The sequence below is a fragment of the Rana temporaria genome, chromosome 2 (assembly GCF_905171775.1).
Source record: "Rana temporaria chromosome 2, aRanTem1.1, whole genome shotgun sequence".
In the NCBI taxonomy this organism is placed as follows: Eukaryota; Metazoa; Chordata; class Amphibia; order Anura; family Ranidae; genus Rana; species Rana temporaria.
This window is the reverse complement of record NC_053490.1, coordinates 103,044,037-103,068,590: the sequence shown is the minus strand read 5'-3', so window position 1 is coordinate 103,068,590 and position 24,554 is coordinate 103,044,037. Positions and strand designations below refer to the sequence as shown.

General features: G+C 46.5%; 1 protein-coding gene across 4 annotated transcripts in view; it reads right to left on the bottom strand.

Moving 5' to 3' along the window:
- LOC120929306 (sterol O-acyltransferase 2-like) overlaps nt 1–24,554 on the bottom strand; it is a 180,299-nt gene that overhangs the window by 86,295 nt on the left and 69,450 nt on the right. The window contains exons 3-4 of one of the 4 annotated variants that reach the window (XM_040340635.1): nt 21,227–21,354; nt 2,936–2,995 (exon numbers count right to left, since the gene is read on the bottom strand). In XM_040340635.1, coding sequence (XP_040196569.1) covers nt 2,936–2,995; nt 21,227–21,354 — 188 coding nt within the window. Of the gene's footprint in view, nt 1–2,935; nt 2,996–12,559; nt 12,766–21,226; nt 21,355–24,554 lie in introns of those variants that run through there. The other 3 variants (XM_040340638.1, XM_040340636.1, XM_040340637.1) reach the window with 3 other exon arrangements.

Sequence of the window (24,554 nt, the reverse complement as noted above, 5' to 3'; positions counted from 1 at the left end):
CAAGTACATTTGCAGTGCAAAGGGGATTTATTAAATAAACTCCATTGCATTGTTCTGTTCTTTTAGAGATCAAAAGGGATGAAATTCGGTCTGCCAATGAAGTCAGTTTAACCACTTAAAGACAAATCCTTTTTCTGACACTAGAAAACTACTTAGAACCCCCAAACATTATAGATTTATTTCAGCAGAGACCCTAGAGAATAAAATGGCGGTCGCTGTAATATTTATGTCACACTGTATTTGCGCAACGGTCTTTCAAGCGCAATTTAAAAAACAAAACACTTCAATTAATAATAATAATAAAAAATAAAAAATAAACAGTAAAGTTATCCCAATTTTTTGTATAATGTGAAAGATGTTGCGCTGAGAATCATAAAATAATCGTGATCTTTAGTTTAAGCAAATAAATTTTGATTATCATTTTATCCAGAATCGTGCAGCTCTGGTGTGTAGTAAGTGACATGTAGTGTCACTTTTCATAGGAACTCTGCACTTTATTACTGCACACAGTGAAATCTCATCTCTAATGCCAGGTATACACGATTAGAAAATCGTACTAAAAATGCTGATTTCGGAGCGATCGTACGATAATCTAATAGTCAGTAAAGACCTTTCGAGAGCCGATCAGGACCGTTCATCTGATATAGTTTGATTGGACAACTTTTTTTTCGTACAGTGTCAAATCGTACGATTTTCATTTAATCAGCCCAGTTGTTCCAAAATGCAATACAAATGCATTACAACACATGACATCACTTCCGAATTTTTATTCTGTTGTACAAGAATTTTCGTGACTTTAGTAAAGTCGTCAGATTCAATCTAAGATTATCATGCAATAAAAAATGGATGATCATTCGACCGATAATCTCATTGTGTGTACCAGGCATTATCAGGGAACTGCCTTAAAGTTAGATTCATCACATGACCGCAGTCTCTGCCTGGTTTGGCATGGATTTTAAGGGGAAACCCCTACGCCGAAAAAACGGTGTGGGGTCCCCCCAAAATCCATACCAGACCTTATCAGAGCACGCAGTCCAGTCGGTCAGGAAAGGGGGTGGGGACGAGCGAGCGCCCCGCCCTCCTGAACTGTACCAGGCTGCATGCACTCAACATTGGTTGTAGTTCTTTGAGGCAGGGGGGGCGCCCTGCGGCCCCCCACCCCAAAGCACCTTGTCCCCATGTTGATGCCGACAACCCTGGCCGTTGGTTGTCGGAGTTTGCGAGCAGGGGGCTTAACAGAATCTGGGAGCTTTTTTAATAAGGGGTCCCCAGATCCCGGCCCCCCACCCTATGTGAATGAGTATGGGGTACATCGTACCCCTACCCATTCACCTAGGGAAAAGTGTCAATAAAAAAACACACTACAAAGGTTTTTAAAGTAATTTATTAGGCAGCTCCGGGGGTCTCTTCCGACTTCTCTGCTCTCTGCGGCCTTTTCTCTGTGCGCTCTGGTTCTTCTCCCGCTGTCCGGTGTCTTCTGCCTGGCTCCTCTGCTATCTTCTGCTCTTTTGCCTGCTCTTTTGCTAGCAGTTGCCCAGTCTTCTCCGTTGTCTTCTTCCGATGTTGACGCAATGCTCTCCCCCCGCTGTAATGTCGTGTGCGCAGTGCGCAACGACTTAGTTTGGCATGGGGTGTGGTCACCGGGGGATGTGATTCGTTGATCCCATTTCTTATGACGTTACCACCCGGAGCATTATGGGACGGTTTGTTAGGCAGCTCCGGGGGTCTATCCCGACTTTGGGGTCTCTTCTGACTTCTCCACTCTCTCTGGCCTCTTCTCCGCGGTCTCTGATTTTTCTCCCGCTGTCCGAGTGGGAGAAGAGCAGAGGGAAGAAGACGTGAAAGAAGAATGGGCAAGCTAGCAAAAGAGCAGAAGATAGCTTAGGAGCCCAGCAGAAAACACTGAAGAGCATGGAGAAGAGGATGGAGAGCGCGGAGAAGTCAGAAGAGACCCCCGAAGTCGGAAGAGACCCCCAAAGCTGCCTAATAAATTACTTTAAAAACCTGTGTAGTGTGTTTTTATTTTTGACACTTTTTTTCCAGGTGAATGGGTAGGGGTACGATGTACCCCCTACTCATTCACACAGGGTGTTGGGCCGGGATCTGGGGGCCTCCTTATTAAAGGGGGCTCCCGGATTCCGATAAGCCCGCAGACCCTGACAACCAACGGCCAGGGTTGTCGGGAAGAGGCCCTTGTCCTCATCAACATGGGACAAGGTGCTTTGGGGTGGGGGGCGCAGGGCCCAAAGCACCCCCCATGTTGAGGGCATGCGGTCTGGTACGGTTCAGGAGGTGGGGCTCTCTCTCGTCCCCGCCCCCTTTTATGAGCAGCCGGGCTGCGTGCTCGGATAAAGGTCTGGTATGGATTTTGAGGGGGGACCCATGCCGTTTTTTTTTATTTGGCGTGGAGTTCCCCCTCAAGATTCATACCATACACAGTGCCTGCTTCTGTCTGGGATCAAAGTCAGATCCTTGTTCATTGAAGTTGGACGCATGTTGGACTTCAAGTAGCAGGGCAAAGTGGGATCCAAAGTAGTATGACTGTCATGTTGTACCAGTGTGAACCCAGCCTGAAACTGACTTAAAGCTTTGCAGATGATTTGGTAAAATTGTGATCTCTTATACAATTTGTAGGCAAAAGCGACAACCCTATAAATGCTATACCTGGTACCATCTTAGCTTTTATTTTTCCGTTTTTGTATACTCGCCATAGGTTCTTAGCTCTTTATCTTTCTACCAGGTTTTCTTTCTTGTTTTTTTTTTTTTGATCCATAATTAGCACAAAAAATGTCTTAAGTCTTTATTAAGAATATTACATTAATACCGGTAGTTCTAATTATCTGACATTGTTACAATATACTTGTAAAAACATAAGTAAAATGTCTTCTGCTCACTAAACGAATATAATAAAAAAAGATTGGAGATATCCACTTACTCCAGCAGGGACATACGATGCACAAATGTTTTCCTTCTTTCAGACATTGATCCCTGGGGTCTAAATCACAAACAGCATTTTAATATAAAGTATATTATGTACATATAAAAATGCAGTGACCTTACATAATAACATAGCAAATGGCAAAAAAAAAGTTTGATTTTGTTTTCTCCTAACTGGATGCCAAATGTGAAAAGAGTAGTTGTTACATCCAGCAGGAAAGGGATTATGGTCGTACAATGTCACAATACACTACTCCCCCCATTAGTGGTCACTAATTGGGAACAAAAAACAGAAAATACAACAGATAACAGGCACTACTTTAGAAGCATCTCCTTGAGGCTTAATTCACACGTTGTACAATGGCAGACGTTTTGCCGCACTGCAAAACCTCAGGGAGATGCAGAAAACAATTGTTTCCTGTGTGTCCCATTCACAATGTAATGCAGTCTGGGGCTGCTCTAAAATACAGACATGTTCCATTTTATCACAGCGCACCGTGCCAAATCGCAAGGCACAGTACAGGAACGCAGTTGCAGACCCCCAATGTACTGCGGATGGTTGGCCCTTGCAACGCTGCTTGCATTGATGCATGCTCCCCACCGACAGCCACTGTGATTGTACACATTAGGAGTCTGTCAGCAGATCATCTGTGTCCAATAACAGCCCACAGCCCTGTTCTAAACAGTATGTTGTGGTATTATTGACAATCAACACAGGGCTCTGTACAGAGAGAGGGATCTTTCTGTTTCTTATCCCTGCAAATGGATCAGAAATACAGAGATATTTAGTAAAAAAACAGCACACATTACACATTATTAGGCACACATTTAACCCCTTGATCACCCTAGGTGTTAACCCCTTCCCGGCCAGTGTCATTAATACAGTGACAGTATATAGTATTATCACTGATTACTGTATTAGTGCCACTGGAGATGTCAGTGCCAGTTAGTCAGTTCCCCTCGGCGTCAGTTAGTGTCAGACTGTGTGCTGCACTTTCACAGTCCCATTATAAGTTGCTTATCACCATAAAAAAAAAAAATCCAATATATTTAGTGCCTTGAAAAGGTATTAATACCCCTTGAAATTTTCCACTTAGTACAACCAAAAACGTAAATGTATTTTATGGGATAGATCAACACAAAGCGGCACATTGTGTTGTGGCAGGAAAACTATAAATGGTTTTCATTTTTTTTTACAAATAAATATCTGAAAACTGTGGCATGCATTTGTATTCAGCTCCTTTTACTCTGCTACCCCTAGCTAAAATCTAGTGGAACCAATTGCTTTCAGAAGTCACCTAATTAGTAAATAGAGTCCACCTGTGTGTAAGTTAATCTCAGTATTAATTCAGCTGTTCTGTGATGCCCTCAGAGGTTTGTTAGAGAACCTTAGTGAACAAACAGCATCATGAAGGCCAAGTAACACACCAGACAGGTCAGGAATAAAGTTGTGGAGATGTTAAAAGCAGGGTTAGGTTATAAAAATATCCCAAGATTTGAACATCTCACAAAGCACTGTTCAATCCATCATCCAAAAACTGTAGAGTATGGCACAACTGCAAACCTACCAAGACTTGGCAGTTCACCTAAACTGACAGGGCTAAGAGAGCATGATGCCCCGAGTGGTTTTCCCGTCGAAAAAAAAAACACTATGGTTTTCCAGACGGAATTCATCTCAAGCCTGCCTTGCACACACACGGTCACACAAAAGATTTGTGAACTTTTGACTGCCAAGAACGCGGTGACGTACAACACTACGACGAGCCAAGAAAATTAAGTTCAATGCTTCTGAGCATGCGTCGACTTGATTCTGAGCATGCGTGTTTTTTTCCTGTCGAAAAGCATACAGACGAACGATTTCCCGCTAGGATTTTTTCCTGATAGGAAAAGAGATCCTGTTCTTTTTTTTTTTTTTCTGGCAGTTATCCTGTGGGAAAAAGTCAGATGGAGCATACACACGGTCGGGAATTCCCGACGAAAGACTCTCATCGCAGTTTTTTTCCGACGAGAAACCAGTCTTGTTTACGGGGCATCAATCAGAGAAGCAGCCAAGAGGCCCCATGGTAACTCTGGAGTAGGGATGAGCTTTGTGTTCGAGTCAAACTCACGTTCGAATTGAACATCATATGTTCGACAGTTCGTCGAAATACGAACGTTACGGGCCGTTCGCGCCAAATTCGCGAGTGGCGTGTCACAGCCCATAATTCACTGCGGCATGGCAGTGCATTGCTGGCTGATGATTGGTCAAGCATGCACTATGACCCCGCAATGCTTGGCCATTCACAGCTTGCAAAAACGGAGAGCCCATTATTGGCCAAAGCCAGGGTGGCTTTGGCCAATTATGGCTCAAGGGGGTTTAGTACATGCCCCACACTATAAAAGACCGCCTTCAGGTCGGCCTTGTGTAGTGTGTTGCAGTGGTTAAGAGGAAGACAGAGAGAGAGAGAGAGAGAGAGAGAGAGAGAGAGAGAGAGAATGTCATTTTTTGTAGGTAGGCTAGTCAGTTAGTTACGTTGTGTCGAGGATATACTGTATATGCATCCAGGTGTTGTGTATATATTTATACACTGTATAGTTTAGCTAGATCCACTCTTCCTAATTTTCTGACAGGCGGCAGGTTATGGGGTAGCTGCAATATTCTCACATGGTGTGTACTGTCTGTGTGCTCAGCAGTGTGCACCTAAAGCTACGGGGTTGTGTGTACTGTCCGTGTCCTCTGCACATTGTGCACCTAATGTAAAGCTGGTGTTTCTCATATTTACTCCTAGATGCAGAGATGTTTTCATATTAATAATACAGGCAGGGTATATTGCTGAAAGTACTTTCACATGGTGTACTGTCTGTGTCCTCTGCAGTGTGCATCTAAAGCTATGTGGTGTGTGTACTGTCCATGTCCTCTGTACATTGTGCACCTAGCGTAAAGCTGGTGTTTCTCATATTTACTCCTAGAAGCAGAGATCTTCTCATATTAATACTACAGGCAGGGTATATTGCTGCAAAGTACTTCACGTGGTGTACGGCCCTGTGTCCTCTGCAGGCCATTAGTATGTCTGGAAGGACAACATGGAGAGGCAGACAGTCACGAGCCTATAAAAGAGGGCAAGCAGGCTCTGCGTCTAGAGGCAACATTGCTGTTCGTGGACACGGTGCATCCTTATCAGGCAAGTGGCCTTGAGACACGCGCGTCCTTTTTTTTCGGCAGCTGGCCATGTTGAGCCACAACATGCCGAAGACTTGGTAGAGTGGATGACCAAGCCGTCCTCATCCTCCTAATACCTCTCTCGCCCAGGCTCAGGGTACTTTGTCTGGCAAAGCAGCTGCCAACGCGGCCTCTTCGAGGAGCAGAGGTGCTCAGTGGCCTCAGTCACTCCTTCCCTAGCTCCACCATGTCCTCCTGAGGAGTCCCCCGAACTGTTTGACCACAGTGTTGGGTACATGCTGCAGGAGGATGTGCACCATTTTGAAGGCTCCGATGATGGTACACAGCTAGAAGAAGGCAGAAACGTGAGCCCAGAGAGAGGGGGTGCCCAAGAAGGACAGCAATCTGGCAGTCATGTTCCCCCAGCTGCAGCATACTGCCAGGTTTTCTACAGTGATGAGGAGGGAGGGGATGATGAGGTCACTGACTCTACGTGGGTGCCTGATAGGAGAGAGGAGGAGGAGGAGGAGGCACATCTCCAACGAAGCAGGATGCCCTCCAGGGGCCAGATTAAGGGCAGCACACCGACTGCATCACAATGCAAAGCTACGCATGTGCAGGGCGCTGCTGTCTCTCAGCATTATTCCAAAAGTTCTTTGGTGTGGGCCTTTTTTGAGATGAGTGCATCAGATCGCACTGCTGCTATTTGCAACATATGTCTCAAGCGTATCTCGCGTGGCCAAAACATCACCCGCTTGGGCACCACATGCTTGACCAGACATATGTAGACCTGCCATGCAGTTCGTTGGCAAGCGTACCTCAAAGACCCACACCAAAGAACAAAGCGGAACTCTCCTGGCTCCTCATCAGCTGGGATGTCCAACCCCACTATACCCTCAGTCCTCTCTGAAGCCTGCACTGATAGGACTGAAGGTGTAGAATTAGGTGTGTCACAGCCAAGTACTTGCGGGCAATCTACTATCAGTACACCGATGACAGATTGTACCAGGCAAATTTCCCTGGCCCAACTGCTGAAGCACTAAAAGAAGTTCTCTCTCAGCCATCCACATGCCCAGCGGTTGAATGCTAGCACTTCAACTGCCGCCTTTTCAGCTGGTAGATTCTTCCCCCTTCTGTGAGTTTGTGGAATGTGCGGTACCTCAGTGGCAAGTTCCCAAACGCCACTTTTTCTCACGGAAGGCGATTCCGGCTCTCTACCGGCATGTAGAAGGCAATGTCCATGCCTCGCTGGACAGGGTGGTCAGTGGTAAGGTGCATATTACCGCTGACTCAACGTCCAGCAGGCATGGACAGGGATGTTACCTATCTTTCATGGCACATTGGGTGACTCTGCTGGCAGCTGGGAAGGACGCAGGACAAGGTACGGTAGTGTTGGAGGTTGTTCCGCCACCACGCCTCCAAAATGCTACTACTGGTTGTGACACACCTCTCTCCTCCACCCCCTCCTCTTCTTATTTCTCTGTGGCCTCTTCCTGTGCTGAATTGTCCTCTGGAAACAATCGGTGCTCCGTAGGCGTTCAAGGGGCTACACAGGTACGCAGGCAAAGAGATGCCATGCAGTGCTTGAGCTGGTGTGCTTGGGGGACAGGAGCAACACTGGGCCAGAGGATCTGTCAGCTCTGCAGGGGCAGGCTCAGAGGTGGTTGACACCATGCCAGCTTAAGCCAGGAATGGTGATTTGCAAAACAATGGCACCAACCTCCTCTCCACCCTGCGACAGGGACAACTGACCCATGTGCCCTGTTTTGCTCATGCCCTTAACTTGGTGGTGCAGCGGTTCTTGGGCAGGTACCCGGGCTTACAGGATGTCCTGAAGCAGGCCAGGAAAGTCTGTGTGCATTTCCGATGGTCATATAATGCCAGTGCTCGGCTGGCAGACCTCCAAAAGGAATACAACCTGCCCAAAAACTGCCTAATCTGTGACATGCCCACCAGGTGGAACTCTACGTTGGCCATGCGGCAGCGGCTGCACACGCAGCAGAGGGCCATTAATGAGTATCTGTGCCAATATGGCAGCAGGACAGTGTCAGGGGAGCTTGTTTTTTTTTTCCCCACGCCAGTGGGCCATGATCTGGAAGCATGCACTGTCCTGTCACCGTTTGAGGAGGCCAAGAGGATGGTGAGCAGTGACAGTGCATGCATCAGTGAGACTGTCCCTCTTATTTACCTGTTGAAGCACACGCTGTGTGGAATAATGGAGAGGGCCCTTGAGGCAGAACAGGGGGAGGAAGAGGAGGACTTCCTTACCTCTAAAGGCCCCCTTTATTCAGACAGTGTTCCTGCTTTCCCGCCTATCACACAGGAAGAGGCTGATGAGGAGGGAGGAGGATTGTGTCAGCCTGGAGGTAGAGCCTAGCACTCAGCATCAGCAGCAGTCTTCAAGGGATCAATTACAGTCCCAAGAAACCCATGGACTTGTACGTGGCTTGGACGAGGTGGCTGCGGATCATGTCGTCCTCAGTGACCCAGAGCACTCGCAAATCTACGTTGTATGGCCTCCTGATCCTGCAAAGCCTGCGGAAGGATCCTCGTATTCGTGCTATCAAGGAGAGGGATCATTACTGGCTGGCAACCCTCTTGATCCACGTTACAAGAGTAAGGTTGCGGACCTGATTTGCCGGCGCAGAGGGAGCAGAAGATGAAACATCTTCGGGAGGCCTTACAGAAAGGTCTGTGAAACGCCTTCCCAAAGACTGGGAGATTACAAAATCCTGGTCCTGAACAAACAAGGCTTCGGTCAGTCACAGAAGGAGCGGTGGAGAAAGTGAGCGTCTGACCGATGCGTTCAGGACAATTTTTTAGTCCGCAGCCCCAAGGTATGACCGGTTCCAGCAACTATCGCCAGCGTCTGTTTTACATGGTGTGGGAATACCTAGGGGCAAGATCAGACTTGGACACCTTTCCCACCGAAAATCCTCTGGCTTACTGGAGTCTTGAGGATGAATCACTGGCCAGAGCTTGCACAGTACGTAATTGAGCTACTGGCTTGTCCTGCATCCAGCGTTCTTTCAGAAATGCACATTCAGTGCTGCTGGAGGCTTTAGTAACCGATCACAGGGTGCGCCCTCTCCACTGACTCGGTCGATCGATGACCTTCATAAAAATGAATCAGGCTTGGATCACCACCAGCTACCAAGCACCTGTGCTGATGTAACTGAATAATTTTTTTTGAAATGTCAGATCCCTTCAAGACTGCTATGCTGATGCTGAGTAGCCTGTTATGCTGAGTGACTATACTTTTCCTCCTCAATGATCATGCTGATATCTTGTAAGAACATTTTGGGTTCTGGGCACCACCACCAGTGGCTAAGGCCCAATTGTTCTGCCCCTGTTTAACAGGTGAGTGTAATTACAATTTTTGATGCAATACTTTGCAGCGGGCTCATTCCTGCACTCCAACTAGAGTATCTGTGAGGGGTTGCAGTGTTGTGGCACCAGCACCAGTGCCTAAGGCCCAATTTTTCTGCCCCTGTTCAACAGGGTGTGTAATTACATTTTTGATGCAATACTTTGCAGCAGGCCCATTCCTGCGCCCACCGAGAGTAACTGTGAGGACTTACAGTGTTGTGGCACCAGCGCCAGCACCAAAGGCCCAATTTTTCTACCACTGTTCAACAATGGCATGTAATTACAATTTTTGATATAATAGTTCACACAGCAGGGCGTTCCAGCGCCCACCAAGACTAACTGTGAGGGCTTACAATGTTGTGGCAACACCAACACCTAGGGCCCAAATTTATGCAGAGTATATACGGCAGGCCCCTACTTTCAAACATCCAACTTACAAACGACTCCTACTTGCAAACGGAAAGAGACAACAGGAAGTGAGAGGAAATCTACCCCTAGGAAGGGAAATTCTCTTCTGTAAGAGGTGTCTTCTGTCCACTGATGGTTTATCACCAATCCTTGTTTCACTAAAAAACCCACATTTTCAAAAAATAATTTGTCATTGGACAGAAAGTGAATTGCAATCTTCTAAAAGATGCACGCATATGTATCGTCTGGGCCTTGATCAGGACGTTCCCGCCTCCGGGCTTTCCTCGTCGGTACGGGGTATACCACGCACATGTGACTCCGCCATATTGTTATTTGACACTGAGAAGGGGCGTGGAATAGATGAAAAAGTCCGTCATGGGCGGGCGAAGAGGGTGGCATTTCACGCATGCGCTGGATATATAAGGAGAACGACGTGACTACGTTGGTTACGCGGAGTAAGGACGAGCGGAAGTGACAACCGACTGAAACAAAGGTAAAAATTGAAAATGGGGCCAGCAGTGGCCTATATAGAATTAAAGGGGAGTCCGCGCTAGGATGTAAATTAATGCTGCTGCACTCCCTAAGGAACCTCAGTGAAGAGATCAGTGAATATAAAAAAGGTTGGGATGATGGCGCTGCAAATTGGATCACCCTTAGGTGTTTCACAGTTCCCTGTATAATCACAGGTGTTGGGTTAATCTGTTTATAGGAAAAGTCCAATCCAATGGACCTCCCTAGTAGGAAACACAATCCTTCAGATACCCTATTTAATGGTGCCAATAATATAGCTGCCTCGGAGAGGTGTTAATGTGGGAGTATCCTTATGCAGGGTCTTTAAACCTGGTACCTCAAAGTATAAATGTCAGATAAAAAACTAGTTGCACGTGTAATGTCAGATGAAGATATAAAGATATCTCTGATTACAAAAACAAAACAAAAACAAAAAATGCGGTCTTCAAAAAGATGTGGACAATGATCTATGTAGGCAGATCTAATTGTCATCTAGTTATAAGTGAATAATTAGGAGTGCTTAAAATAAATAAAAATACCGTGAGAAAGTATATACTTTCTCACGGTATTTTTATTTATTTTAAGCACTCCTAATTATTCACTTATAACTAGATGACAATTAGATCTGCCTACATAGATCATTGTCCACATCTTTTTGAAGACCGCATTTTTTGTTTTTGTTTTTGGTAATCAGAGATATCTTTATATCTTCATCTGACATTACACTGCAACTAGTTTTTTATCTGACATTTATACTTTGAGGTACCAGGTTTAAAGACCCTGCATAAGGATACTCCCACATTAACCCTCTCCGAGGCAGCTATATTATTGGCACCATTAAATAGGGTATCTGAAGGATTGTGTTTCCTACTAGGGAGGTCCATTGGATTGGACTTTTCCTATAAACAGATTACCCAACACCTGTGATTATACAGGGACTGTGAACACCTAAGGGTGATCCAATTTGCAGCGCCATCATCCCAACCTTTTTATATAGTGGCCTATATATACTTGAGTCATGATATCAAGGCAGGGATGGCGGGTTTATGTTGATTGGACCCTTGACCAATTTAATCTTGGGGCCCCCCATGCAATTTTGCTCTCCATCTGCTCTGAGACATCTACAATATATATATGCGAGACTCAAAAACAGATTGTGATTGTTGGACAGAGGTAATTAGCAGTGTATCATCAATGCAGAGGGGCATGATACAGTATATACACATGAATGGTGCCTTGATGAATGCTCTCATTACTTTGGCATATTAATGCCACTTATTTATTTAGATGTAAACAAAGGGTCTGCAGGTAAATCATCATTACACAACAATGGGGCAGAGCTGGGCAGCATTTAGTGGCAGCAGTAGACACTGTGTTTAAAGGTCTAGATTGTGATAAGATTAGGACAATTTGAGCTGACCTAGGGCCAGATTCAGAAAAAGATATGATGGTGTATCTCCTTACATACTGTTTTCTATTGTTCTATTCAAAAAACACCCATTTAGGGTAAAAATATATATTTTACAGTGTTTTTTTATTTGTATGTATTTTATTGTTATTTTAAGTTATTTCCCTATCCACATTTGTTTGCAGAGTACTTGTCATGCTCTTACCAACATTTTGCTGCCATTTGCAGTCCTCTAGCCCTTCCCCTTAGTGTTTTAGAGACATTTTTGTACTGAAAACAATCGGGTCCCCATTGACTTCAATGGGGTTCGGGTTCGGGGTCAAGTTCAGGTCCCGAACCCGGACTTTTTTCCGAAGTTCGGCCGAACCCGTCGAACCCGAACATCTAGGTGTCCGCTCAACTCTAGACTTGATGCTATATTCTGATTAAAAAGTGTTCCTTTTGAGCAGTGTATGTGTGTGTATTTTTTATATGATTGTGATATATTTATTTTATATGTATTTATTTATATTACACACACATTATACTATATAAATATATATATATATATATATATATATATATATATATATATATATATGTACATATATATATATATATATATATATATATATATATATATATATATATATATATATATATATATTTATTTTATACACACACACACACACACACACATTATACACACACATTGTTTAGCATACACCATACAGAAACCTTTGTTTGTATTGTTCTTTCACACAAACCTATACCATAGATAGTGTAACTGGTGTGCATGCATGCATTACCTGTGTCCATACACCTTCCTGCCTGCTGATCACAGCTGCAGAACTGAAAGCTTCCCTTTCTGCTGGATCCAATAGGGGGGAGGGCTGCTGTGACTATCCTGTGCCAAACCCAAAACAGGCTTACTGAAACGTCCACTTGAAGGCAAATTCTCTCTCTGCTATCTCTATGTCGAGTGGACCGGAGATTTCTTGGAACTCTGGGGATAGAGCTGTATAGCTGGTTTCAAGCCTGTTTTGGACTATTTTCAATTACAATTGGTCACGTGTGCTCTGGTAAGCAGTTTGGATGTTTATCTTTAGTGGATTCCTTCTGTTCACACTGCATGCTATAGCATGCAATACATTTGTGTGCAGTGGCGTCTCCAGCTTTCATATTTAGGGGGGCACATGGGGGAACAGGGACAAAAGTAGGGGGCAAAATATAAAACACAATTTAAATATATATATATATACACACGCACACACACACATACATGGGCCCAGATTCACAAAGCACTTACGCCGACGTATAACAAGTTACGCCGACGTAAGTGCAAATGTGCGCCGTCGTATCTGTGCGCCAGACCCACAAACAGATATGCGCCTAAAACCAGGCTACACCCGCCGACGTAACTTGCTTACGCCGACGTAGGTTGGGCGCACATTTAGGCTGGGCGCATAGTGCCGCTCCCATTAATTAGCCATTCAAACATGCAAATGAGGGAAATACGGCGATTCACGAACCTGCGTGCGCCCGACGCAGGCTACGAGAGGTGCGCGTAAGTTGTACGTCCGGCGTAAAGTTAGGCCCCATAAAGGAGGTGCAACCCAGCAACAGACATGCAAAGGTCTGCACCAGGGAACACAAGCCGGCGTATTTTACGTTGGACGTGTGTCTGGCTGGGCGTAGGTTACGTGCACGCTGTACACAGTGATCCGGCGTAGTTTAGGCAGTGGTTCCGATGTGGTTGTGCGCAGGCGCAGGGGGATGCGTCCATGTAATGGCGCATGCGCAGTTCGTGATACGTATCTGTCTGGCGCTCGGCCCATCATTTGCATGGGGTTCACGCCTCATTTGCATGGGTCACGCCCACTTCTACCTACGCCGGCCTGCGCCTTCGAAACCTACGCCACGCCGATGCAGCGTTGAGAGCAATAGCTTGCTGAATGCAGTGCTTGCCTCTTCGCGCTGCGTCGGCGTGGCGTACGGCGTTTGCGTTACAGCGGCGTAATGTGCACCCATCTCTCTGTGAATCTGGGCCATGTATTTCAAGAGGTCTTGTTAGAAAGAGATGTTAGCTGAACATTGCAGCTGCAGGGCTACATGCTCTTCAATGCCACCTATCAGTGCCACCTATCATTGCTCATCAATGCCCCCTACCAGTGCAGCTTATCAGTGCTGTCTATCAGTGCTCATCAATTCTGCCTATCAATTCCCATCAGTGGCACCTTCAGTGCCTATCAGTGCAGCATATCAGTGCCCACCACAGTGCAGCCTATTGTTGTGGAAATTTAATGAAGATGTATTTAATATGTATTGTCATAGTGGCACCCATTGTTGGTTTTCCCGCAGCCCGCTCTAAAAGAGCTGACTGGGGCAGACTGAGACTGGTTGAGATACACTTCCTGATTTGGAGAAGGGTGTTTGTGGAGTGGGGGTGTCGGCCGGCGAAAGGGCCCCTGTGTCATGCACAGATATTCGCCTTCCGGGTGTGTCCACTCTGCAAACGCATTGTCGGTTTAACTGGTGTGCGCTCCTGTCATCTCTCGGTGCCTGATCAACACTGTTTTGTGATGTGAATGTACACCTGCATATAAGCTCCCCTCTTCAGGAATTGGTTATTGTGTTATTACTGTATCGTATTGTTATTGAATTATTACTGTATCATATTGTTATTGTATTATTACTGTATTGTTATTGTATTATTACTGTATTGTTATTGTATTATTACTGTATCCCTGTCGGAAGGGTTTATCATGTGCTGCCAAATTCATTTATGGGCATCTGCTGTGTGGAGCCTCCATGCTGTGTCCTGACTTCCCATGGAGGAGGTCACATGTTGTGACATCACTTCCTATAGTCACATGCTGTGATCTCCTCCAATCAGCTGTGGGCTGTGAAGGCTTTTGTTGTAATAAAAGGAGCCGTGAGGAGCTTGAAAAGAAAATGATGGCGGCGATGGCGAACTGAGAACAAGCTGGTGTCATGGTCTGTTATTGAATGAATGGAAGGGGATGAATGGTGAGTGAAACTTTTAGTTTAAAGATGGATTATTTCATTAAGACGAAATGTGTTACTTTTAGAGACACGATATCTGTCTGTGTGCTCTGCATACAGCCAAATTTCTATGACAAATGGCGGGCCAGGACTTTAGGAGTAGATGAAGCCCCTTTAGGCATCGGCTCAGATGGGGGAGAGTGCTATGTTCCGATGCGTTGGGGGCTCTGCAAAAAAAATAATTTGTCGTCTTTTTGAAATAATGCTTGAAGTTCGATTGTGTGTGGCTGTTTGTGTGCACATGTGAGTGTCTGTTGTTTGGAAGTGTGACCGTGTGTGGTTGTGTGCGCTTGTGAAATCGATTGGATGTGTATGTGTGATTTTGATCATGTGTGAATGTCTGAATTTTGTATATTGTTTGACTGACCAGATTGAGACTGCTTGGAAAAGCTACCTTTGTGTACAGTTTGTGCAGCCAGGCAAGGCTATTCTATTGTGTAAAATGGCTGCCATGTGCCGATTGTTTGGTGTGCCATGAGGCTCGGGTGAGGGTTGACCAGTATGGTGAATAGGTCTGTGTGTCTTTTGACATTACAATTTTCAGAACAGGTTTATGTGTAATGTGTTCATGATCTATGTGAGGAATATAAATGGATAAATTGTGATTTTTAACTTTGTATGGGACCAAGACACATGTCCCACATAAGTGTAAAAGTATTTTAAGAAAATAGTTTTTTTAAGGTTTTAAATGATGTAACAAAATGTGTCGTTCGCGCCAAATTCGAGTGACGCGCCACGGCCCATAATTCACTGCGGCATTGCGCGCTGATGATTGGCCAAGCATGCACTATGACCCGCATGCTTGGCCAATCACAGCGCCGTCAGTACAGGGAGCCGTAATTGGCCAAAGCCAGGGTGGCTTTGGCCAATTATGGCTCAGGGCTTTAGTACACGCCCCACACTATAAAAGGCAGCTAGCAGGGCGGCCTCGTGTAGTGTGTTGCGGCCAGTGGCGGTTCGTCCATAGAGGGCGCTGGAGCGCCGCCCCCTCTGGCTCTCACCGCCACTGAGTGAAATAACATAGATTCATGCATTGCACGAATCTATGTTATTTTCGCCGCTGCCGCTGTTATTCAGATGGTCGGCGCTCAATGTCCGGCCATCTGAATAACACCAGCTGGTTGGCTGTAGGGAAATGTCTATCAAAGCCAACGGCTCTGATAGGCTTTCCCAATACAGCCATCTGGTCCTGGAAGCTTATTCACGGAGCGCACAGACTGTACGCCCCTTGAATAAGATGACAGGCGTCTCAGCCAATCACGTTGGCCGGTTCTGGCTACCTGTAACCTGATTGGCTGAGACGCCTGTCAGTCATCGAGGGCGGGAGAAGACATCGTGGGACGTGGATGCCTGACTCCAGTAAAGGTAAGTGCCGGGCGGGCGGGGGAAAACGCAATTTACAGGGCACAATTAAAGGGCACAGTGGCTGCGTTTAATGGCATGGCACAGTGGTGACAATGGATGGCACATTGGCTGCGTTTAATGGCATGGCACAGTGGTGACAATGGATGGCACAGTGGTGACAATGGATAGCACAGTGGCTGCGTTTAATGGCATGGCACAGTGGTGACAATGGATGGCACAGTGGTGACAATGGATGGCACAGGGGCTGCGTTTAATGGCATGGCACAGTGGTGACAATGTATGGCACAGTGGCTGCGTTTAATGGCATGGCACAGTGGTGACAATGGATGGCACAGTGACTGCGTTTAATGGCATGGCACAGTGGTGACAATGTATGGCACAGTGACTGCGTTTAATGGCATGGCACAGTGGTGACAATGTATGGCACAGTGACTGCGTTTAATGGCATGGCACAGTGGTGACAATGTATGGCACAGTGGCTGCGTTTAATGGCATGGCACAGTGGTGACAATGTATGGCACAGTGGCTGCGTTTAATGGCATGGCACAGTGGTGACAATGTATGGCACAGTGGCTGCGTTTAATGGCATGGCACAGTGGTGACAATGTATGGCACAGTGACTGCGTTTAATGGCATGGCACAGTGGTGCGAATTGATGGCACAGTGGTGCGAATTGATGGCACAGTGACTGCATTTGATGGCATGGCACAGTGACTGCGTTTAATGGCATGGCACAGTGGTGCGAATTGATGGCACAGTGGTGCGAATTGATGGCACAGTGACTGCATTTGATGGCATGGCACAGTGACTGCGTTTAATGGCATGGCACAGTGGTGCGAATTGATGGCACAGTGGCTGCATTTGATGGCATGTAACAGTGGCTGCGTTTGGGCACAGTGAGACTGCAATTTTTTTTTTTTCCTTTGCGCCCCCCCAAAAATTTTGAGCACCAGCCGCCACTGGTTGCGGCACTGGTTAGAGATCAGTCAGAGAGAGAGAGTGTCTTTTTTTTAGCTAGAAAGAGCAGGCAGGCTAGTCAGTTAAATTTACAGTGTGTAGAGGATATATATATACCGTATTTATCGGCGTATACCGCGCACTTTTTTTCCCTAAAAATCAGGGCAAAATCGTGGGTGCGCGATATACGCCGATACCCGCTTTCCCGCGCCGAGTTTGAACACTGCGCCGGCATATAACGAGCGCAGTACCCTTGTGTATAGTCAGGCAGGCTCGGCTCCTCTTGCGCTCACGTCCTGGACGCCCAGGACGTCCAGGACGTGAGCGCGAGAGGAGCCGAGCCTGCATGACTATACACGAGTGTACTGCGCTCGGTATATGCCGGCGCAGTGTTCAAACTCGGTGCGGGAAAGCGGGGATCAAGCGGGGAGGACACCGCAGAAGGACGCCGGACCCAACGAAGAGGACACCCGAAGCCGCAGACGGATGCCGGACCCGACGAGGCCGCCGATGGACGCCGCGCAAGACACCAAAACTGTAAGTACTAAAATGTTTTTTTTTACAGGAATGCGGGTTCACTTTAGGGGTGCGTGCTTTACGCCGGAGCGCGCAATACCCCGATAAATACGGTACATCCCAGGTGTTGTACATATATTTATACACTGTATAGTTTAGTTAGATCGGTTCTTCCTAATTTGTCAGGCAGTTGATTGTGCTAGCTGCAGTATTCTCATTTGGTGTATTGCCCGTGTGCTCTGTAGTTTGCACCTAAAGCTATTTGGTGTTTACTGCACTTGTGCTCAGTAGTTTGCACCTAAACCTACTTGGTGTGTACTGCACTTGTGCTCTGTAATTTGCACCTAAACCTACTGGGCCGGATTCAGATACCTGAGCGTATCTTTGTTCTGGGGGAACGTATCTCCGATACGTTTCACCGCTGTAACTTTGGGCGCAAGTTCTGTATTCAGAAAGAACTTGCGCCCTTAGTCATGGCGGCGTAACGTATGTGTTGCGGAGTAAGGCCGCATAATTCAAATGGGGATGTTGGGGGCGTGTAGTATTTAAATTTTACTTGACCCCGCGTTTTTGACGTTTTTTTTGAACGGCGCATGTGCCGTTCGTGAAACAATCCCAGTGCGCATGCTCGAAAATCCGCCGCAAAGCCTCATTGGTATCGACGTGAACGTAACTTACGCAAAGCCCTATTCGCGAACGACTTACGCAAACGACGTAAAATTTTCAAAATTTCACGCGGGAACGACGGCCATACTTAACATAGGATACGCTGCACATACCCCTCATATAGCAGGGGTAACTTTATGCCGGAAAAAGCCAAATGCAAACGACGTAAAAAAAAAACGCTGGGCGGTCGTTCGTTTCTGAATCGGCGTAAATACTAATTTGCATATTCCTCGCGCAACTATATGGAAGCGCCACATAGCGGGCAGCGAGAATATGCAGCCTAAGATACGACGGTATAAGACACTTACACCAGTCGGATCTTAGGGATATCTATGCGTAACTGATTCTCTGAATCAGGCGCATAGATACGACCAGCCAAACTCAGAGATACGACGGCGTATCAGGAAATACGCCGTCGTATCTCGTTTCTGAATCCGGCCCACTTAGTGTATACTGCAAGTGTGCTCTGTAGTTTGCACCTAAACCTACTTGGTGTTTACTGCACTTGTGCTCTATAGTTTGCACCTAAACCTACTTGGTGTGTTTACTGCACTTGTGCTCTGTAATTTGCACCTAACTCTACTTAGTGTATACTGCAAGTGTGCTCTGTAGTTTGCACCTAAACCTACTTGGTGTGTACTGCAAGTGTGCTCTGTAGTTTGCACCTAAACCTACTTGGTGCGTTTACTGCACTTGTGCTCTGTAGTTTGCACCTAAACCTACTTGGTGTGTACTGCACTTGTGCTCTGTAATTTGCACCTAAACCTACTTAGTGTATACTGCAAGTGTGCTCTGTAGTTTGCACCTAAACCTACTTAATGTATACTGCGAGTGTGTTCTGTAGTTTGCACCTAAACCTACTTGGTGTGTACTGCACTTGTGCTCTATAGTTTGCGCCTAAACCTACTTAGTGTATACTGCAAGTGTGCTCTGTAGTTTGCACCTAAACCTACTTGGTGTGTACTGCACGTGTGCTCTGTACTTTGCACATAAAGTTACTTGGTGTGTACTGCACGTGTGCTCTGTAGTTTACAAATAAAGCCATTTGGTGTGTACTGCACGCGTGCTCTGTAGTTTGCACATGAAGCTACTTGGTGTGTACTGCACATATGCTCTGTAGTTTGCACTTAAAGCTACTTGGTGTGTACTGCCCATGTCCTCTGCAGTTTGCACCTAAAGCTACGCGGTGTGTGTACTGCATTTGTCCTCTGCAGGCCATTATAATGTCTGGAAGGACAACAAGGAGAGGCAGAGTGTCACAAGGGCAAGCAGGCTCTGCGTCTAAAGGCAACAGTGCTGGTCGTGGACACGGTGCATCCTCAGTAGCACGTGGCTGTTGGACACGCTCGTCCTTGTTTTCGGGAGCAGGCTGCGTTGAGCCGCAACATGCAGAAGACTTGGTAGAGTGGATGACCAAGCCACAAGCCGCAACTATATGGAAGCGCCACCTAGCGGCCAGCGAGAATATGCAGCCTAAGATACGACGGTATAAGACACTTACACCAGTCGGATCTTAGGGATATCTATGCGTAACTGATTCTCTGAATCAGGCGCATAGATACGACCAGCCAAACTCAGAGATACGACGGCGTATCAGGAAATACGCCGTCGTATCTTGTTTCTGAATCCGGCCCACTTAGTGTATACTGCAAGTGTGCTCTGTGCTGGACTGTCCCGGGCAATCCAGGACACGTGGTCACCCTAGTGGTGTGTTGATACATACACTGAAGTTGGTGCAAGGGTCTTGTCTCTTCATTCACCATCTCCCTTGGATTCCATCTACTTTCTCAAGTACCGGTATGTTGGATTGTCAAAAATAACTATTTTTTTGTATTGCTGATATAATGCTGATATTATAAAATTATGTGACCATGATTGCAGGCATTTTCCACCTCCCCATGCCTCTGACTAATAATAATATGTCTACCATCTATTATCCCGTATTTATTACCCTAGGTAAGATTGTTAGGACCACTGTTACGTGTTACCCTTCTTCTCCTTCTTGTTATTTACCCCTAACTAGTATCATACCACTATTTATCTTTTACCATAGGTACCCCTAGCCTCTACCTGCTCCTGATGAGTGGAAAATGTCCACGAAATGCGTCGAGCCTACCCCATAGAGGTCATGTCACCTGAATCATGGCTACTACCATGGGCCTTTGAATTATCCGAATCATGTATCTTTCTGTATCATTTATTACGATTTCACACCATTCTTGGATATGTCTCAGATCGCAATGTTACATTGTTTACCATTCTATAATTAGAACCTTTCAGGATCGATCTTTCATGACTCTATCATGCAATCTAACTTACTTATTGATTTACATTGTATACCTACTATGCAAATTTTGCTGGTTGCATCGTTCATCATATGTTACATTGTTTACCATGTTATTATTATTAGACTTTGTCATGAATGATCGATCCTGTCTCTATTATGTACTTTACTAATATTATTGACTACTGTCGATTTTAGTGCCCATCATGGGTTACATTGCTTACTATGTTACCATTGGAACTGTTCAGGATCGATCAGTCATGATTTTATCATACACTGTCAACATATTACCTATCTACTATGTACATTTACCATGCAATATCGCTGGCTATACTGTTCATTATATGTTACATTGTCTACCATGTTACATTTTATTTGTTATGACTGATCGATCATGGTTCCATTATGTATTTTAACACCTTATTGATTACATTATTTATCTATTTATGCTTCTTATCCAATTATGCTATCAATAAACGATTTATTATTTGATTGATTGATTCGTCTTGCCCCAAGTGTTTTGTTTCATATAAAGTCCCAACTTATCCTTATTCCCCAATAGTCCCCCTCCGTTCATGATTGCAGATCACCTTTAATACATTAACATATCCATTGATCTCACCGTTTCTTTATTACAGATGTTGCAGTTTTATCTCCATTCCTGTGTGATTGCACCTTCTCTGTCATGGCTTCATCAAGAAGGGTCCCTAAATGATTGCTTACATCCTCCACAATGTCTGCCTTCACACCCTAGAAAAGAGAGATTTCTCAGATTCTGTTCAAGGCCAACTCCACACACCTTTATTTGTTATTTACTTTTTAAACCCTTAAAGTGGATTTTCAGTTAAAATATGAAGACTTAATAGATTATAGGGAATATTATTTAGAAATATTAATAATGCTGAAACAGTAACTTAAAAAAAAGTACCTCACTACACTTCCTAAGTGTGCCTAGACACTGCTACCACTGACTGATAGTCACAGGAGATTTGGAGAGAGATTTGATGATGTCACTGCTGTGATGCCCACCATTTTTCTTGCTAGCGGGTCTAACACAAGGAAGCAAAAGCCCTGCCTCTATCAAAAATTGCTGCGTCTGCACAGAGACACAATGCAAAACAAGGCATTTTAAATCTGTAAGTTTCCATGCGCAGAGGTCCTCTGAACCTTTTGTATTGAATTATATTTTAACTGCACAAACCGATGGTGCATAATATTAGTAACAATAATAATAAATCAGCTTCAGGCAGACTACAGGCAGTGCTTATGACTTGCCCCAGCCTGCCTTTTTTGTTAGAGCTTCCAAGTACATTTCTTGAAATGCTTACGTCTGTAAGGAGGAGCAGCATGGTGTACTGCAATGTCATGCTTCTGGCTTCCAGCCGCATCGGAAAGTGGCTATGACAGACACCGTTCCAGTATTATGCCTCCACCCCTTCTTATGCTTTGCCATTTAGTGTAAAAAGCAATCTGTGTGTAGCACTACCCCCAAAAGAGCTGCCGGTTTGTTTTGGGCGGCATGTTACCTCGCGTTTCTCCGATGTCTAGGGGTGTTTAGTGAAAATTGTAGTAACGGAATGTCCACGACAGGTGTCTTTTTCTGTGCTCTTTATTACCCAGCCGGGTAAAAACAATAAAACTTGGTGAAGAGTAGAGGTTTAGTAGAAATGAAGATAGCAGATCCAGATGTCAGTAATAGGGAAACAGTCCTCCTCCCACGTGTAATGTCTCTTTCACCACTCCAGCCAGAGTGGGTGTAGCGCACCTGGACAGGCCTCTCTCACCAGCCTGGCAGCCAGAATGTCACTCGAACCTTAGGAAAAAAGTCTCTGCCACAGACCCTCCTGATAATTGAACAGCGGAGATAATCCTCCTTAGCAGACTTTAAAGGCACAGATCAATCTGCGGTACTCCCAAAAAGTACAATTGAAATAATGTTGAATATAAATAGTGATAAAAAATAAAAAGTGAAGTGCTGCACTCAAAAATATAGGAACCTAATATTGGGCTCCAGAAGACATACTGATACTCCGGCGTACTTTCAAATTTGCCGCGTCGTATCTTTAGTTTGAATCCTCAAACCAAGATACGACGGCTTTTGGCTTCAATCCGACAGTAGGGTGACCACGTGTCCCGGATTGCCCGGGACAGTCCCTTATTGTGGAGCTCTGTCCCGTGTCCCGGCTACATCCATTGCGGGACAATACATTCTCCCGGCCGGCCGATGCAGCCGTTCATAGTTCTATATGGCCATGTCTGTCTCCTCTCTTCCTGATTCTCTCCTCTCCCGCCCCACCAACGATTTCATCCTATCAGCAGAGCAAGGGGGCGGGAGAGCTGCACAGTCAGCAGGATTGGAGGAGTCTTTTCACAACAGCTCCTCCCGCCCCCTTGCTTTGCTCTGCTGATAGGAAGGAAGGTAATACTGTAGATGGTAATTGGTTGGAGGATCGAGGCAGGCAGTAAGTTATTCAGTGGATGGAGGTGTAGGTTGGAGATTGCGGTGCTGGCTCCCTGCTAGACGTGCAGCTGTGACTGTGATCTGTGTCCTGGCACTGCTAGTCTCTCGTGACAGAAATGGGGGCGCCGGTCCTCATTCCTCAGGTCCCTCCTAGGTGCTCTCCCCCTCCCCCCTAGCTCTGATCCAGGTCCTTCCAACTGTTCCAGGCTGTGTAATGTTTAGGATCCCCTCTAACACTGTCCTCTGCTCCTCCATTGAACCCTGTGTGGGAGCTCTCTCCTTCCTGTACCTCTCATCTACCCTGCATCCAGCCACCACCCCTCTACTCTACAGAACCCTGCCCCCAATCCATAGTACCCTGCACCCCAACCCATAGTACCCTGCACCCCAACCCATAGTACCCTGCACCCCAACCCATTGTACCCTGCACCCCAACCCATAGTACCCTGCACCCCAACCCATAGTACCCTGCACCCCTCCACAGAACCCTGCACCCCAAACCATAGAACACTGCACCCCTCCACAGAACCCTGCCCCCAACCCATAGTATCCTGCACCCATCCACAGAACCCTGCATCCAACCCATAGTACCCTGCACCCCTCCACAGAACCCTGCCCCCAACCCATAGTACCCTGCACCCCTCCACAGAACCCTGCCCCCAACCCATAGTACCCTGCGCCCCAACCCATAGAACACTGCACCCCTCCACAGAACCCTGCACCCCTCCACAGAACCCTGCACCCCAACCCATAGTACCCTGCACCCCTTCACAGAACCATACAGCCCTCCACAGAACCCTGCCCCCAACCCATAGTACCCTGCACCCCTTCACAGAACCCTGCAGCCCTCCACAGAACCCTGCCCCCAACCCATAGTACCCTGCACCCCTCCACAGAACCCTGCCCCCAACCCATAGTACCCTGCACCCCAACCTATAGAACACTGCATCCCTCCACAGAACCCTGCACCCCTCCACAGAACCCTGCACCCCAACCCATAGTACCCTGCACCCCTTCACAGAACCATACAGCCCTCCACAGAACCCTGCCCCCAACCCATAGTACCCTGCACCCCTCCACAGAACCCTGCCCCCAACCCATAGTACCCTTGCACCCCTCCACAGAACCCTGCACCCCTCCACAGAACCCTGCACCCCAACCTATAGAACACTGCATCCCTCCACAGAACCCTGCACCCCTCCACAGAACCCTGCACCCCAACCCATAGTACCCTGCACCCCTTCACAGAACCATACAGCCCTCCACAGAACCCTGCCCCAACCCATAGTACCCTGCACCCCTTCACAGAACCATGCAGCCCTCCACAGAACCCTGCCCCCAACCCATAGTACCCTTGCACCCCTCCACAGAACCCTGCACCCCAACCCATAGTACCCTGCACCCCTCCACAGAACCCTGCACCCCAACCTATAGTACCCTCCACATAACCCTGCCCCCAGCCCATAGTACCCTGCACTCCTCCACAGAA